We start from the raw sequence: 17,231 nt of genomic DNA, 5'->3' as shown, positions 1-17,231 counted from the left end.
TAATACTTGTTTTTTTTGGAGACAGGGTCTTGTTGTTATGTAGTTCAGGCTGGTTTTGAATTATGTAGCCCAGGTGATCCTCGTGCCCCATCCTCCAAGTGCTGGGATTATAGGCATGTAACACCAGGCCCTGCAGTAAGTGTGTTTCTTAAATGAGAACATGTGACTGTATGTAGATAAATTACTTCTTGAATTTTTTAAAGCATTAAGCTGAATATAATCTTTGAGAAATACCAGAGAACTGTTTCTGCCATTTAAATCTTTTAGATTAATGCCCTTAGTGCAGGTCAGCCAAGGTAAGTTTATCAGTGTACAAGCAAGTTAATAACCAGGAACATTGAAAATGACTGGATTAAGTCTTAGATATGTCAGAAGGGAAGGAATCCACGCTGATCAACTTGTGTACACATGTCTTGTTCAGTATAACAACCCAGCAAAGGAGGTTTAATCCTAATTTTACAGTTGGAGAAAGCTAGAGTTTAAATGTATAAACAGGAGTTTTTTGTTTGAGGCAGGGTTTCACTATGTAGTTCAGGCTGGCCTTGAACTTGCCCAGATCCTCCTGCCTCAGCCTCCAGAGTGCTGGGATAACTTGTGGGCCACCATGGCTGGAAGAAACGGGATTTAAAACCCATTGGCTAATTCCTAATTCTTTACCTTTTATCTTGGGCAGGTAAGAAGGTACTTTTTAAGTTAAGCGTTGCTGAGCAGAATTAATTCATAATGTGGAAATGGAGCTGGAAAACTTAACATTGTGTTCATCATTGCAGAAGGGAGCCAGATCGAAGAGGAGTTTGTCTTTCTATACCTTGTGATCTATAAGACCACAAACCTTCAAAATTAAGTAATTTTAGCTGGACACAGTGGCATATACCTGTAATCTCAACACTGCGAGGCTGAGGCAGGATGATTTCAAGTTTGAGCCAAGCCTGGGCAATTTAGTTAATTTTAGTGATGTGTCATCTCAATTTAAAGAAGGGCTGAGGATGTAGGTCATTGAAGTGCCTGATTTTTCAATCCTCAGTGCCAAAATTTTTTTTAAAGTGTATTTTGGTAAAATATGTATTATTTGCAAAACCACTTTATGTAAGTTTTGAGTGTTAGAAAGTTTTGAGTGGTATTTATAAATTAATGGGAGCTGGACATGGTGGCACAGGCTTGTAATCGCAGCACTGGGGAGGCTGAGGCAGGAGGATTGCCAGCCTGAGTTTGAAGCCAGCCTGGGCTACATAGTGAGACCCTGTCTCAAAAGGTAAACAGGGCTGGGATGTAGCTCAGAGGCACAGAGCCTGTCTGGCAAGCATGAGACCCTGAGTTCGATTTCTGGTACCAAAACATCAACAAAATTAATGGGAGATGCAGAATACTTTTGAGAACAAAGCTTAATCAGTAGCACAAGAACTTGATAGGGTGATTTGTGATTATTTCCCAAGAAAAAAACCACACAAATGCTTCATTTAAAAACTATTGTTGGTTACCTTTGTTTGTGAAGCATTAGCAGGTCCAGATAGATTGGTTTTAGTCCTTTGTGTGAGAATTCTTCTGCCTGTCAAGCGCAAGGTCAAGTTTGATTCCCCATACAAAAAAAAATTCCCGGAAAAGCCTACAGGATGAGAATATAGGAAATAGAGTATGTCTTGAGCATCTCCTGTGTTCTCTGTACTTCAGTGTAGCCTTTGTCTTTTTTTTTTTTTTTTTTGAGACAGAGTCTCACTATGCAGTTCAGGCTGGCCTTGAGCTCACTTTGTAGCCCAGGCTGGTCTCCCAGCTGACAAGATCCTTCTGCCTCAGCCTCCTGAGTGCTGGGATTACAGGTGTGCGCCATCGTGCATGGATACCCTACTTGATCTTTCAGAACCAAATTAGATGGTTTGTCCGATTCCTTTTCATACTCCTTGAAATCACTCTTGGTGTATTTCCTACCTTTTCCCTTCCACTTGACCTTTGCAACAGACTGGCTAAAGTCCACATATTCTTCTGTCATCTATAAGTACATTATCCATTTTGAAGAATGCTTTCTCACAATCTTTTTCCTTTTCAAATTCAATGAAAGCGTAACAGAGTGACTCTCCTGTTTTCCAATCTTGGATAACATTTCTTATTGGGCCAAATCTTGCGAATATTATTTCCAGATCCTCATTGGTAGTCACAGGATTCAATTTACACACAAACAGCACATTTTCTGATGGTTTAATATCTGCATCAGGTAGGTCTCCCACCAACCCTCAAAGAATAGCTTGAGTTTGGCCTTTTTCTGCCTTTATTTCTTCTACTTCTTCAGCTGATCTTCCTTTGAAGTCATCAATTTCTTTATCTGCTCCTATTTGATCGGTATCTAATTGTTCTCTTGTGGGTTCTGGTGATCCATCAGGAATTAATAAATCAGGAGGGTCATCAAGTGAGTCATCTAAAATCACTATATGATTTATCTTGATATCGTTTTTTTGGCGGGGGGGTTTCCCGGTACCGGGAACCTAACTCAGGACCTTGCGCTTGCCAGGCAGGCGCTGCGCCGCTGAGCTAAATCCCCAGCCCCATCTTGTTAACTTGATACGGTACAAAAGCCTCGTCAACAAAGGTCTTGTTAATTTTCTTAATTATGTCCATGCCTTCTGTCACTTCACCAAACACTGTATGAACACCATAATCTAGATTTTCTCCTGTAGTAATAAACAGATCCACGCTGATCACTGCCATTGTTCACCATGGACACAGTGCCTTTCTTCTTGTGCTTAATTCTTGTCACCTTTTCCGCCTCGTAAAAAGCCTGCCTGATCTCCATACAGTTGACCAAAAACTGACTCCCCTCCACGGCCAGTACCCGTAGGATCGCCGGTTTGTATGATAAAATCCCTCTGTACATTGTGAATAAGGCAATAATTAAAATATTTAATTCGCACAACTTCAGGAAATTCAGGTAAGCTCGCGGCCGCTCCTCTGTGTACAAGCCGATGACAACGCCGCCCAAAGCGTCTCCAGCAGAACCGCCATGAAGTCTGCTCCTGCTCAGCGCCCAAACTTGCGAAGCATTTAAAGGAAAGCGCAAAGTCACACGCGCAGGGATGCGGCAACATTCGATCAGATTGGACCAGAAGAGGCGCCGTAGCGGAGAGGTACTGCGCACGCGCAGAGACTCCTCCTCGATTGGCTGCGGGAAGGCGGGCGTCTTAAGCGCGGAGGGTGGTGAGTGACAGGCTATCGGTTCGCCGTTTGTTTTGGGTGGTGTGCAGTGTCTGTCAGATTCTCGCCAGTGCGTCCCATACGAGAAGGCTCGGGAGGCTGCGGTAGCCTGTAGGCTGGTGCGGGATAAAGTGGGGAATGGCGCCAGAGTGGCTTCTGAGGGGGAAGGGGCGGCGGGAGCCGTGCTGGGAAGCGCGAGGTAGCCCGGCTGGCCCGCGGTGCAGCCGCGGGTGGTGAGAGCGGCGCCTGCGCGGAGCGGCCCGGGCGACCTCTGCCTCCTCTGCGCTCGGGTCCCCCGGACCGTTTTCGCTCCCTGCACCGTGAAATGTTTCCCCAGGGCGCGGAGCGTGACAGTGCAAACCATGCACGAGAACGAGCGCCTTCCTTAGGGGCTTTTACCTAGAAACTGGTCAGGTTCCCCCGACCGCCTGTATCCTCGTTCTAAAACCTTTTATTAATTACTTTGTGGAGGATTTTGCAAGCAAAATCATAGAGTCAATGGAAGATTTAAGGCGTGAAGTGAAATAATTACTGCCTCATGTGGTTGGAAGTCAAAAGGTTGAAACAGCCCGGCGTGGTGGCGCACGCTTGTAATCTCAGCCCTGAGAAGGCTGAGGCAGGAGGATCGCCATGAGTTCAAAACCAGCCTGGGCTACATAAGTGAGTTCAAGGCCAGTCTGAACTATGTAGTGAGACTCTGTTTCAAACAAACAAACAGCCCCCAAAAATGTATCGTGGGGGTTGCAGATATAGTTTAGTGAAGAGTACGCACATCTGAGGTCCTGAGTTCAATCCTATACTGTGTCACACACAGTATAGTCAGTGAAGCGGTTGTAGTGGAGAGCTGTGTTTACATTTGGGGGTAATTCTAAGAAGACTCACGGAGGACTTGTGTTTGCTGTATTTTTCAGATCAGTACTATTTTTTTTTTTTCAGATCAGTACTATTGAAGATGAGGCGATCTGCAGCACCGAGCCAGTTGCACGGGAATTCTTCCAAAAAAGCAAAATTTATACCACCAGGAAGAACCAATCTAAGTCTGAATGAAGAGATTACAGTACTGAATGGAGACACGAAGTTAGAGGTATAAAATAAAGGAATCGTAAAACAGGAGTGTTTTTAAAAGAGAACATTTAAAGAGTTATCAATACTACTTACTGCCTATAGGAATTTGCAGTATCTCTGACAAAAGTCTTCCAAAAATCTTAGAAGTGGAACGACATGCAGTTAAGTTTGTAAAAGAAACTTTTATGTGTTTTTGCGCTGTGGGGATCGAATGTGATCTCATGCATCGTAGGCAAATACACTACCACTGACCTACATCTCCAGCCGCTAAAATCAACCTTCGGTAAGAGTAAATCAACTCTTCAAGAGTGAGTGTGGAGAATCTTAAAAATCACTCTCAACAGGGTTCCTTTTAAAGTTACCACATAAATAATGGAAAACTTTAAGGTGGTTTGGAAAGAAAACATAAATAATGATTTGTATCATTAGTCCAAGCATTTCCTTTATTTCTAATTTATACAAAGTGAACACTAAGCAGGACATGGTGGTGCATACCTGTATTGTGGGAAGCGGAGGCAGGAAGATCTCAAATTTGAGCTGAGGCTGGGCAGCTTAGTGAGACCCTATCTCAAAATAAAAAAATTAAAAGGGCTGGGGTTGTAGCTCAGTGTGAAGGCTCTGGTTTTTGTTTTTTTTTTTTTGATTTTGGATTTTTTTTTTTCTGGGAATTGAACTCACGAATTTGCACTTGCCAGGCAGGCGCTGTGCCACTGAGCTAAATCCCCAGCCCCAGGGCTCTGGGTTTAATCTCCAGTACCACAAAAAAAAAAAAAAGGACTATTGGAAGTAATGTCACCATATGCTTTTTGTTTCTAAGAAGGATCCCTTTTTTGTTAGGTACAAGACTTAAGGTCATATGTACATAGAAAAATATAAAATGGGCAATCCATCTTTTCTGCTTCTGTATTTTTCACACTTATGGGGATCAAATTCTGTTTGTGTATGGTACTGATGATTGAACCTAGGGCCTTTGAACTGAGCTATATTCTGTTTTGTTTTGAGACAGGGTCTGGCTGTGCAGTTCAGCCTGTCCTTGAACCCAGGCTGGCCTTGAACTCTCGGGGATCCTCCTGCCTCAGCCTCCCAAGTGCTGGGATTGCAGGTATACACCACCATACCTGGCTGGGCTGCATTCTAAGCCCTTTTATTTTTTAATTTTTTTGGTACTGGCAGTTGAACTCAGGACCTTGCGCTTGCCAGGCAGTTATTTTTTATTTTGAAACAGGGTCTCACTAAAAATATATGGAATTCTTGAATACTTCCTATTGTATTTTCTTCTAGAGTTCGTACATTACAGTCTATGATCCATTTTGAGTTACTTTTCATGTATGGTATGAAATAGTGGTGCAGTTTCATTCTTTCACATATGGAGGACAGTTTTAGGATTGTTTGTTGAAAAGACTTTTTGCTGAACCTGGTGGAGCACGCCTGTAATCCTAGCATTTGGGAAATTGGGGCAGGAGGATTATCATGAGTTTGAGGCCAGCCTGGATTCAAGGCCAGCCTGAACTACATAGTGAGACCCCATCTGAAAAAAAAGACTATTCTTTTCCTATTGAATTATCTTGACACCCTTCTCTTAAGGTTTCTTTGCTGATATAGTTTCTTTTTCTTTTTTTTTTTCCTGTATCGGGAATTGAACTCATGACCTTGCGCTTGCCAGGCAGGCGCTGTGCCATTGAGCTAAATCCCCAGCCCCATTGCTGATGTAATTTCGTGTTTTTTTTTTTTGTTTGTTTGTTTGTTTTGTTTGTTTTTTTTCTGGTACTGGGAATCAAACTCATGACCTTGTGCTTGCCAGGCAGGCGCTGTGCCACTGAGCTAAACCCCCAGCCCCTGCTGATGTAGTTTCAAAGGATTAATTCCAGACCAAAATATTGGTTTCTCATTTTTTTCATTTAACTGTATCAGTAAACTCAATGGTTATTTTCTTTTTTAATTTAATTTTGGTTTTGTTGAAGATCAGGCTGGCTTTGAACTCATTATATAGCCCATGCTGGCCTTAGACTTGTAGCGGTCCTCCTGTCTCAGCCTCCCTAGTGATGGGATTATGGGCGGGTGCTACCATTCCCACCCTTACTTTTTAAAACTAATAAAGTAGGAATTTCTTTCTTTTTTTTATTTTAAAGAGGAAAAAAAATTTTCAAAACAAGATAATGGGAGGGTAACAATGGTTAAAACATTTTGTATTGATCTTTAAATTAGTTACTGGGAGTAGAAGATAGACATTTAATTGTCCAAACAATATTAGCACAAACCTTTCTTTTCAATGAACTAAAAGAAATTAGCCGTATAATTAACTATTTTGTGTGTGTGTATGTATTTATATATGTATGTATATATATATATATATATATTTTTTTTTTTTTTGCTTTTCCCTTCTTTGCTAAATTATACAGCAGTTTTAAACAAGGTAACGTGAGAAGCCTAAAGTGTTCCTTTTAGCAGCCAAATTGGTCATGTCTTTGATTCATTAATCTTAAATTTTTGTTCTTAATTGCCGTAGAGACAGGGTTTCACTATGTTGCCCAGGCTGGCCTGAACTCCTGGGTGCAAGTGATCCCCATGCTGGCCTCAGACTTATAGCAATTCTCCTGCCTCAGTCTCCTGAGTAGCTAGAATACAGGTGTCATCCCATCGTGCTTGGCAATTTTTCATTTTAGATTGATTAACCCACAGTAAAAAAAAAAATTATTCTTTTGGTGTCTTTAGAAGTTTATAGTTGATTGGTCTGATAAAAATCCGGGATAAACCGAACATCAAATTAAATACAGAAATAGATTATAGCTCACTGACTAGTATAACAGTCTGACTCCATACTAAAATAAATAAAAAGTGAGTAAGTAAATGAGGGAGAGAGTAAGCTTTTCCCAGTAGTGGGATGATAAGGCTTAAAATAGAAATAATGATGTTGGAGAGTGTTTGTCAGAACTGGAATGTGCATATTTGATCAGGAAATGTTGATATTTGAGTAGTCAGTTATCTCCTATAGGAGTCTCCAAAAAGTTACCAAGTAACTTTGCAGGAAAACTTGCCAGATACCACCTTAATCCGAGTGATCAGAGTTAATCTCTAACAATGGAATAAATCGATACTATGTACCTTCTAATATGAACTGTGATTTTCCTGCCTCAAGTGCGCTACCTGAAACTACAGTGGTGCCCCCTTATCTCTAGTTTTACTTTCCAGGACTTCACTTACCTGTATTGAATTTTGCTATAAAAATATTAAATGGAAAATTCCAGAAATAAACGGTTCATAAGTTTTAAATTGTGTGCCTTCCTGAGTAGTGAGGTGAAGTCTTGTAGCAGCCCACTTGTCGTGTGCAGGGTGTGAATTGTCCAGCATATCCATGCTGTCTGTGCTCCAGCGGCCCTGGTTAGTTGGTAGCTGTTTTGGTTAGTAGCTTGTCTTGGTTAATACAGTGTCACAGTGCTTGTGCTCAAGCCATCCTTATTTTGCTTAATGGCCTGAAAGCGCAAGAGTACTGATGCTGACAATTCACATGTGCCAAACAAGCTGTAAAGTGCTTCTTTGAAGTTAAAAGATGAAGGTACATTTGTATATTTTGAGAGAAAGATTATTACAGTATAGTTATAATTTTTTCTATTTTTTATTACTTTATTGTTAATCTTTTATTGTGCCTAATGTATAAATTCAACTTTAAGTTTCTATATATAGGAAAAATCATAGTATGTATAGGGTTCAGTACTATGTGCAGTTCCAGACATTCGCTGGGGGTTTTCGAAACTATCCCCAAGGATAAAGGGGCGCTACTGTAATTTCTTGGGATTTCAGTGTGTACCCTAGAATTCATGTACTGGACACTTAATACCTAATGTAACAGTGTTGAGAAGTGAGAGCCTTAATAGGTGTTAGGTCACGAAGGACTTGTCCTCATGAATGTGTTAGTGCGGTTATTGCTGTAGTGTGTTAGGTATTGTGAGGCTCTGTCTCAAACAGAAAGCAGGGGGCCTGAGGCTGAGGCATGTAGTTTAGTAATAGAATGCTTATCTATGCGAGACACTGTGTTCAGCTCCCAAAGTAGTGGGAAAAAGTGTTGATTTTAGTTTTGAGAAATTCAAAAAGAAAAAGAGGATTTGACTGCAAGAATGGCATGTTGTGATTTGTTTAAAAACTGGCCAAGTTTTCTTTAAAATGCACTGTAATTGTAAGCATAATTTTCATTCTGTCGTGTTTTTCAACTTTGATAACATAATTTATTTTTATTTTATTTATTTATTTATTTTTGGTCTTTTTGAGACAGGGTCTTACAATGCAGTTCAGGCTGGCCTTGAGCTCACTTTGTAGCCCAGGCTGGTCTCGAACTTGCAGTGATCCTCCTGCCTCAGCCTCCCGAGTGCTGGGATTATAGGTGTGCGCCACCATGCCTGGCATAATTTAATTTTAAAAAGAAACAAAATGTGGGAAGTTAGATTTAATTTCTGCTTGAAATTTTAGGGTGCTGCAAATAATGCCCTTCTCCAGTCACAAGGGGATCCTAGAGTGTGCAGCTCAAACCTTTTGCCTACTGAAGGATGCACTAGGGAAAATAACCACAGGAATAATTCCAGTGAAAAGTATTGTTTGGAATCATCTGCAGTGGCATCGTTAGATCCACCTCATGCAGGTAAGAACATGCTTCTTTACTGATGAGGTTTATACTTGACCTTTCAATGATTATTTAAGAGTGAATATGTTGTATTTGATAATTATTGATGCAGTATGTCTACATTGTTGGCAATTCAGATACTTTGTTGTCATAAATTATTTAGTGATTGGATTAATAGCCACATAGTAATTGACATTTTGCACTTTATAATAGGTGAATATTTAAGCCTGCTTATTGTAAATGTATTGGACAAGTAATGGTCTTTTCTTTAAGGGTCAAAATTAATTGCATTTAAAATTTTGATTTAAGAGCCTGGTGGCACACATCTGTAATCTCAGCACTCTGGAGGTTGAGGCAGAAGGATCACTGAGAGTTCAAGGCCAGCCTGGGGTCCATAGTGAGTGCAAGTCCAGCCAGAACTACACGGCAAGACCCTGTCTCAAAAAATACAAATAAACAAAACACCCATAAAACAAAAATTGATTTAAAAATTTTGTGATAAATATGTTAATACTAAAATTTGAACCAGGCGTGGTGGTGCACGCCTGAAATCCCAGCACTCGGGAGGCTGAGGCAGGAGGATCGTTGCGAGTTTGAGACCAGCCTGGGCTACAAAGTGAGCTCCAGGCCAGCCTGAACTGCACAGTGAGACCCTGTCTCAAAAAGAGGGGAAAAAAAAAAAAAATTGAGAGACAAACTTGAATAAATTGTGAATTTATTGTAGTCTGCAGTAATTTAAAATCAGTAAGAATTGAATTATTAAGGCAAATAATTGCAAGAAAACAAGCATTTAATATATATTATTGAATTGAGTTAAAATAATGATTATGATTCTTTTTGTATCGGTAAGGTTATTTTTCAGGTAACTGTACAATATAATTAGGTGGTTCACAGATGTTTATTTGAACTTACGAAAGGATTATTATTATTTTTTTAAGCTTTTTCTTTTTGGAGACAGGATCTCACCATCTAGCCCAGGCAGGCCTTGACCCTGCTATGTAGCCCAGGCTGGCCTGCAACTCATGGCAGACCTTCTGCCTCAGCCTCCCGAGTGCTGGGATTACAGGTGTGCACCACCTCACCTAGCTGAAAGGCATTATTATTGTTATTATTTTTTGAAAGGCATTATTAAGACTATGTTTTTCCAAATTGCATTTCATTCAGTTTTTGGTCGAATCAGCAGATTCTGGGAGCCAGCCCCATCTGTTGGGCTACAGAATAGTAACTTCTGGGGCTGGGGATTTAGCTCAGCAGCACAGCACCTGCCTGGCAAGCGCTAGGTCGTGAGTTTGATTACTGGTACTGGAAAAAAAACCAAAAAAACAAAAAAAAAAGAATAGTAACTTCTGTCCTTGTGATACCAGTGCAGATCGGCAAAGTATCTTAACCCTTAATTAACACTTAACCCTTTGGAGGAGGTTCTCGAACTTTGTGATGATGAATGAACATTGCCTATAAATGGGTTCATTTCTTGTCGGGGCAGAGAAGAATTGTATTTTCCTGATGTGCCATTATCCTAGCGCCGCTTATGTGCTTCCTGTAACTTTTCAAAAGGTATAATGAGTATCAGGATGAGTCTGAGAAAGCCTTTTGGAGCTGGTATCAATTGGAGGAGTTCTGAGCTTGTCAATTCATCTTTTGCCCTATTTCACTGATTTGCTGTCCTTTTTTTCTTGTTTCTCTTCCTACTTCTTTTTTTTTCCCTTTTGTTCTTGATAGGTAGCTATTCTATCCTCCCATCCTTTTTTTTTCTTTCTTGTCGAGGCTGAGGCAGATAATAGTCCATGTGAGGCCCCCTGCATCATGGCAGCTATTCTTTTTGCCAGTGAACGATATTTAAGCTTTGTAATATGTTATGTGTTTCTGACTTGGGATTTATTTGTGTTTTATGGTAGTTTCTTATTCTCTTCCTTGTCAATATGAGAAGATAAATTAAGATAAGAGTTAAGATAAATTAGAGAATTAGTTTAACTCAACCCTTAATCCCTTAATCCCTTCTTTGATTTAGTACATTCATAGGGCTTAGGAACCTCCTGATATTCTCCTGCCTCTCATTTAAAGAGAGGTTGTATTGGGAAAAGAGCACTGTGAGAAGCTTTTTGTTCTCTTTGGTAGGTTGCAGGGGAGTGATACAGCATATAGAAAAGCATAGGATTGAGAGACGTTCAGTATGTACAGGACATTAGTATATAAAGGATATCACCTTTGGCATCCTTTAAATTGTAAATCTAATCCATTCTGAATTGAGGTGCAAGCCTGTATTTTCCACTTAAAATATGCCCCCATGTCCCCACATCACCTTTTTAATATGAGAAATTTCCTACGTATAGAGAAGTTAAGGGACTAATCTGGTTAACACCCTACATTCAGCAGGTATTAATATTTTACTTTTTTCTTTTTCTGTTTTTCTCCCTCCCCGTCTCCTTTTGTCTCTCTCCCTTTGTCTCCCTGCCCCCTTGCTCCTCCCCTCCTTACTGAGGATGAATTAGATTTGTGGTTATATAACAAAATCTAAAACAAACTAGAAAATTATATGTAGTAAATAAGACCTCAGTATAGCGATTTTATTCTTAGGAGAAAATTTAAAATGGGTTAGGAGAAAAATAGAGAAATAGAAGAAGAGGAAGAGATTAGAAGCAAGGCTGAGCCATCATATAACTTCCCTTAGCCTAAAATGACCCATGTGTGAAAACAAAACAGTTTGAAATAACTTGTTTGAAGAATAATGACAATAACACCAGAGAAATTAGTCCAAAATCTGGATGGAGCCAATTAATAATACTGAATAGTCTGAAAATCATTTTAGATTGATCTAAACAGTTTGGGTAAATTGTCTGTTGGAATAGGTGACCCAAATATGAAAAAGTGATCATAGCTTGTACTCTTTGGAGGCCAACACGAGGCCTGCCATTATTTAAGTGGGATGTCAAAGTTAAGGGACTGTTTAAACCGTACTGTGTTTAGATTGTATTTTAAACTTTTATATCTATTTGTAAAATATTTTTTATAATATTTTTATAACAAATAAACAAAAAAGAAGCAAGGCTAGAGGACAAAGGCAGATCATGCAAACTTTAGGAAACTGGTCCAGAAGACAGGAGGGAAAAAGAGAGGAAAGAAAAACAAAAACAGAACAAAATAGCAACAACGACAAAAAACTAGAAACCATGTTCACAGTCATTTAAAAACAAGAACAATCAAGAAAACAACAACAAAAAGAAAAAAGAGAGAAAAAAAGAAAATAAAAAAAAAGTCCACTTTAAAGGGGTGTGTCTCTGCTGTCACTGGTAGATAATGTGGGCTGGTGAGTCCAGGTCTAAGTTGGTTCAGCCCAGCAAGCCAGCTGTAGCTTAATAGCGGGGTAGTGGATAATCCCTGTGAGCCTGCATTTTTTTTTTTTTTTTTTGGTCTTTTTGAGATGCTGTTGCTGTGCAGTTCAGGCTGGCCTTGAGCTCACTTTGTAGCTCAGGCTGGTCTGGAATTCGCAATGATTCTCTGGCCTCAGCCTCCTGAGTGCTGGAATTACAGGCGTACGCCACCACGCCTGGTGCCTGCATCTTTAGTTCCACTGAAGTTCAGGCTGGTTTCTGACCATGAGACTGGAACCAGACCCATTCAGTCCACAGCAGTCCATGGGCCTCCTGCGACTTGAACTTGGGTCCCTGCTGGCTTGAGTTTGGCTCCCTGACCTCCTGCCGTTTGAGCTCTGCTCCCTGACTGTGACACTAGGGAACACTAGATGGGACCGGCTGTTGCTGTGAGTTCCAAGCTCAGTTGGGTCCTCTCCAGGATGGCTCCGGCCTCATCGCCCTCTCCCGGGGATGACTGAACCTGAATAACTCACCAGTCCCAGGTAGTCCACTGCATCTACTGCTATTTGCCACTGCTGTGTTTCTCTGTGGAGACCTCTTGCCAGTTGTCACCGTGTGCCTGCTAGTTCGAGCCTCCCCTCCCAGGCAGTGAGTCCAGGCTCAGGGAGAAAGCACACACTTTTTTCTTTGTCGAAGTTTCTGTCTTTGCTCTCCTTGTGGGCTTTAGGCCTCCCTTCTGATCCTTCCTGGGTCCTTGGGACCCACCTCCCTCCTTCTCCTCCTCATGTGGCTATCTTCTGGTGTCTGGACACCAATCTCAGAGAGGCTCTTTCTCTGTTGCTTACCACTCCTGCTGTCTTTCTTAAACCTAGGACCTTGTGCATGCTAGCCATGTGCTTGCGTGTTGAGTTACATCCTCTGCTCTTTCTTTCTGTTTCTTTTTCACTGAATCTTTTCATACACTGTGCTACTTCATCTGTAACTTTCAGTGTGCATTTCGTATTTCTTTTTCTTTTCTTTTTTTGGTTTGAGATAGGGTCTCACTGTAGTTTCGGGGCTGGCCTTGACCTCACTGTGTAACCAAGGTTGGCCTCCTAGCTTGCTTCTCGGCCTCCTGAGTTCTGTGATGACGGGCAAGTGCCACCACACCTAGCTGTAGCATGTATTTCTTAAATGTTTTCTGACTTATTGAGACCCTGCCTCAAAATAAAATAAAATGAAATAGTCCTGGGGGTGTAGCTTAGAGGTAGTATTCTTGTCTAGCATGTAGGAAGCCCTAGGTTCAGTTTTTTCCCAATCACCTTACTATACCAAACAAAATTAATACTAATTTGTAATATTTAGTATCTAGGTTAGTAGTAATACTACTTCATGTAAGGTAGTTTATGTTTGGTTTCCTTCTTAGTTGAAAGAGCCCTGATAAGTACATTTGCATTTCCTTTAACTTCAGTGGGCACTTCAAGTCTCTTTATAACACTACATGTTTATAGATAATATTCCTCGTGTGAGAATGAAGATGGAGGCCTGCGGTGACTTCCCCCAATGCTCAAGGAATGTGCAGTCTTTGGGGGTTGTGGTAGAATGGCGCACTTGTATCTGTCTCTCTCTTTGTTTTGGTCCAAATACCACAGCCCAAAAAACAAGCCCCAACCCTTCCTCTTTTACTTGCGCAGTCAGTGATTTCACTGACAGCCACCAGGCCCCTTCACCTCACTGCGCTGAGGGTGACCCAGGATGACTAGCTCCCGCATCTTCTTATTACCTCTTCAGTTGCCTGCGCAACTACCCTCTGGGCTGCTTCCCGCTACTGCAGTCCTGATAGGAATCTTGGGCTGGCAACAGCTGTAGTGCCCTTCCTTGTCTCTAAGCTGTTCAGGTGCTGTTGCTGCCTCTCTGAGGAATGGCTAGAGGACTGTGCCAGACTGGGTACGGATCAGGGACTGACCAAGGCCTGCCAGTGTCATCCCGAAGCCCCTAGAACCTTTTGGGCCATGATCAGGGTTCCACCACTCCCGGACAGTCATTGTAAGCCATGGTAGTTTGACTTCAGACCTGCTGTTTCACAGTAACTGTCAATCAAGCAGTCACTTCTGCAGTTGAGCTGAGCTATCACCATTGAGAGCTGAACCTCTTCTAGAATTCCCAGTGCTGCTTTGGGAGATAATTGCCTCGGCTGCAGCAGCCTTTATATACAGATGACTTCACCCTGCAACCTCTCCAGATGATCCTGCCTCCTCTGCCACTATTTTGAAAGTCCCTAAATAGTTCTAGGAGAAGCAGGAGATTACACATGCATGGGCCCGCCCTTTCTCTACATAAGCAGCATTCCTTCACACTTCTTGGGTTAGTCTAAGGGGACTTCTGTGTGCTCTCTGCCTGTGCTACAGCATAGGCCTCTGAACAGTATCACTTGGGTGGTCTGATTGCCTACTCAGGCCTTTAATCTCCGGTAAAGTGGGCTGAGCTAGTTGCTTTAAGAAAGAGCTGGTAACATTAAAGGGTATTAGCCCTGAGCATGCTTGGCATGTAGAGGGCTGCTGAAGAGCTCTAGTGAGCAGCGAAGCAGTGCAGAGCTAAGAGCATAGACCTGTGGAAACCTATGGAAAAACCCCTGAGATGTGCCAGAAGCTGTTAGAGAAGCTCCAGAAAGCTGCCAAGGGGGCTGTGAGCTGTGGCTGCTGAGGAGCTACAGTAGTGGATGGCTGCAAGCTGCCAGGAGTTGCTGACACTCAAAGCTTGGAACTAACTGTAGCACCAAGTATAACACTAAGGGCTAAGAGGTCCTGGCAATCAAAACTTGGAACTGTAACAATGAGGGTTGAGAATCAACGGCACTCAAGGACCAGAGCTGCTAACATTAAGGGGGCTGCACTTTACCAGTTGGTGATTTCTCTCCAAATTAAGCATAAGAATCCCAGAAGATTGCTGAAACTTTCTCTTCATGAACATTCCTGCTCAGTCTTTTGAGCCTAGGCTTAGAAAAATCAAGTCCTGAGGAAAGGGAAAAGTAGTAAGTTGAAGTCAATTTCCTTAAAATATACAATGAGGTTCTTAGCTGTGATACATGAATGTGGCCTTATTTGGAAGGCAGCTGAGCTCACCACTATACCACCAATGCTGTGGCCTTATTTGGAAACTGAATCTTTGCTGATGTAATCACACAGGCATATGGTAAATCCTAAATGCAATGACTGATGTCTTTAGAAGAGAGATGGAAGCAGAGATGGTAAAGAGCATGTGACAATGAAGGTAGAGATTGGATAGCATAACTGCAAGCTGAGAACACCATGGCTTGCTAGCAGCCATCAGAGCTGGAAAGAGACAAAGGATTCTCCCCTAGAGCCTTAGAGCGGTCATAGCCTGCTCACACCTTCATTTCAGACATCTCCTCTCCAGACCGAGACTAAATTCTGTTTTAGTAGGCAGCCCAGTTTGTGATATTTTGTTACAGCATTGTTGGAAGTTAATACAGAATATTCAGAAGCTAATACAGACTATTCAGAGCTATACTTTCTATAGAAAAGAGAAATACTTCCTTTAACTTTGATTTTCATTCTGCAGTGAGGCCACACTATCTTATTTTCTTTGGTACTGAGAATCAAACTCAGGACCTCCCACTTGCCAGGCAGGTGCTTGTGCCGCTGAGCTATATTCCCAGCACTTATCTTTTATATAGTTACCTACTCCTTTCACTAAACTGTGATATACAAAGGTGGGAACATTCTCTTGTTGGCTTTATATCAACGGTAAGAATTCAAGAACATTGTATGCCTGAGTGAAGGGATCTTGAGAAGCTTGTAGTGTTTTGTAGTTGAGTCCCTTGGCTAAATCTAACAGCTTCCAAGTGCTTTAAAAAGTCACATAGGCAAGACAATGCCACCAGAACATTACTGTTTGCATGTTTTGGTAATAATTGAGAGAATAGTTTCAGAACTGTTTGAAACAAAATTCATGTTGTAAGGAACATGTGTCGAGTGAGACTAGGCAAATGGAGGCAATGAATGGAAGGGAAAGTATGAAAGTAAGTTTGATAGTGAAAGAAAGTAGTATTTTGAAGGATGGCAGGGGACCAGAGAAGCTTTTTGGTTTTTTCCTTTTTAAAGAAGATACATTTTAGGATGAGAGGAATGTAGTAGCGAACAGTAGAGCTTTAAAAAAATTGTGCTTCAAAAAGTTACTATTTTAATGTAAGAATTTATGGGATACAGTGATGATTTCATACAGATATATAGTGTATAATGATAAACTCATGGTATTTAATATTTTCATCCCTTTATTCATTTAAAAACTTTTCAGCAAGCCTGAGGTCAGGAGTTCAATTCCTGGTACCAAAAACAAACAAACAAGCAAACAAAAAACAACTTTTCAGACAGATCTCACTATTTAGTCATCCTGGGCTTAAACTCACTGTGTAGACCAGGCTGGCTTTACTTTTGATCCTTCTGCCTCAGCTTCTTGAGTGTTGGTATTATAGATGCGTGCCACCATGCCCAGCTAAAATTTTCATCTCTTAAACATTAAAAAAATTTTATCACTGTATAGTAATTATACGTATTTATGGGGCATAGTATGATTTTTTTCTTTTGGGTACCAGGAATTGAACTCAGGACCTCATGCTTGCTAGGCAGGCACTGTGCCGCTGAGCTCTAGCCGCTGCCCCTAGTATGATATTTTAATACATGTATACAATATGTACTGATCACATCAAGGTGGTTAATGTTTCTGTCTCCTTATCATTACTTTGTGTTTGGGGCTGTCAAGCTGTTTAGTTGTGCATAAAATCTATGGTAGGTTACTGTGAATGATAGATATCACATTATACTGTAAAACACTGGTATTTATTACTTATATTTGGTATATATTATCCAACCTATCCTGTCCCCCTTTTCCCAGAGGAGGATTAATGACATACATGAACAAGAGTGATACATCTTTCTGTGGTGCAGGGATTAGATACATGTTTTTCTAATGAATCTTAGGTCCATGGAGATGGTTGGACATATTTTCAGAGGGGTTATACATTTTCAGAGAAGTTAGAATTTTACGGATTTTTTTTTTTTTTT

At 41.1% G+C, this 17,231-nt stretch overlaps 1 protein-coding gene and 1 pseudogene across 1 annotated transcript in view; one reads left to right on the top strand and one right to left on the bottom strand.

The window, feature by feature from the left end:
* Positions 1 to 802: 802 nt before the first annotated feature.
* Positions 803 to 3,046, bottom strand: LOC102013413 (annotated as a pseudogene).
* A 148-nt stretch (positions 3,047 to 3,194) lies between these two features.
* Positions 3,195 to 17,231, top strand: part of Rad54b (RAD54 homolog B (S. cerevisiae)) — an 87,705-nt gene continuing 73,668 nt past the window's right edge. Inside the window, exons 1-3 of the mRNA XM_013512842.1 lie at positions 3,195 to 3,299; positions 4,117 to 4,264; positions 8,707 to 8,872. Of these exons, the coding sequence (XP_013368296.1) occupies positions 4,133 to 4,264; positions 8,707 to 8,872 (298 nt within the window). The 5' untranslated portion in view covers positions 3,195 to 3,299; positions 4,117 to 4,132. The remainder of the gene's footprint in view (positions 3,300 to 4,116; positions 4,265 to 8,706; positions 8,873 to 17,231) is intronic.

This window comes from Chinchilla lanigera, unplaced genomic scaffold (assembly GCF_000276665.1).
Source record: "Chinchilla lanigera isolate Chin_1 unplaced genomic scaffold, ChiLan1.0 scaffold00016, whole genome shotgun sequence".
Taxonomy (NCBI): Eukaryota; Metazoa; Chordata; class Mammalia; order Rodentia; family Chinchillidae; genus Chinchilla; species Chinchilla lanigera.
This window is presented reverse-complemented; position numbering and strand designations above follow the sequence as displayed.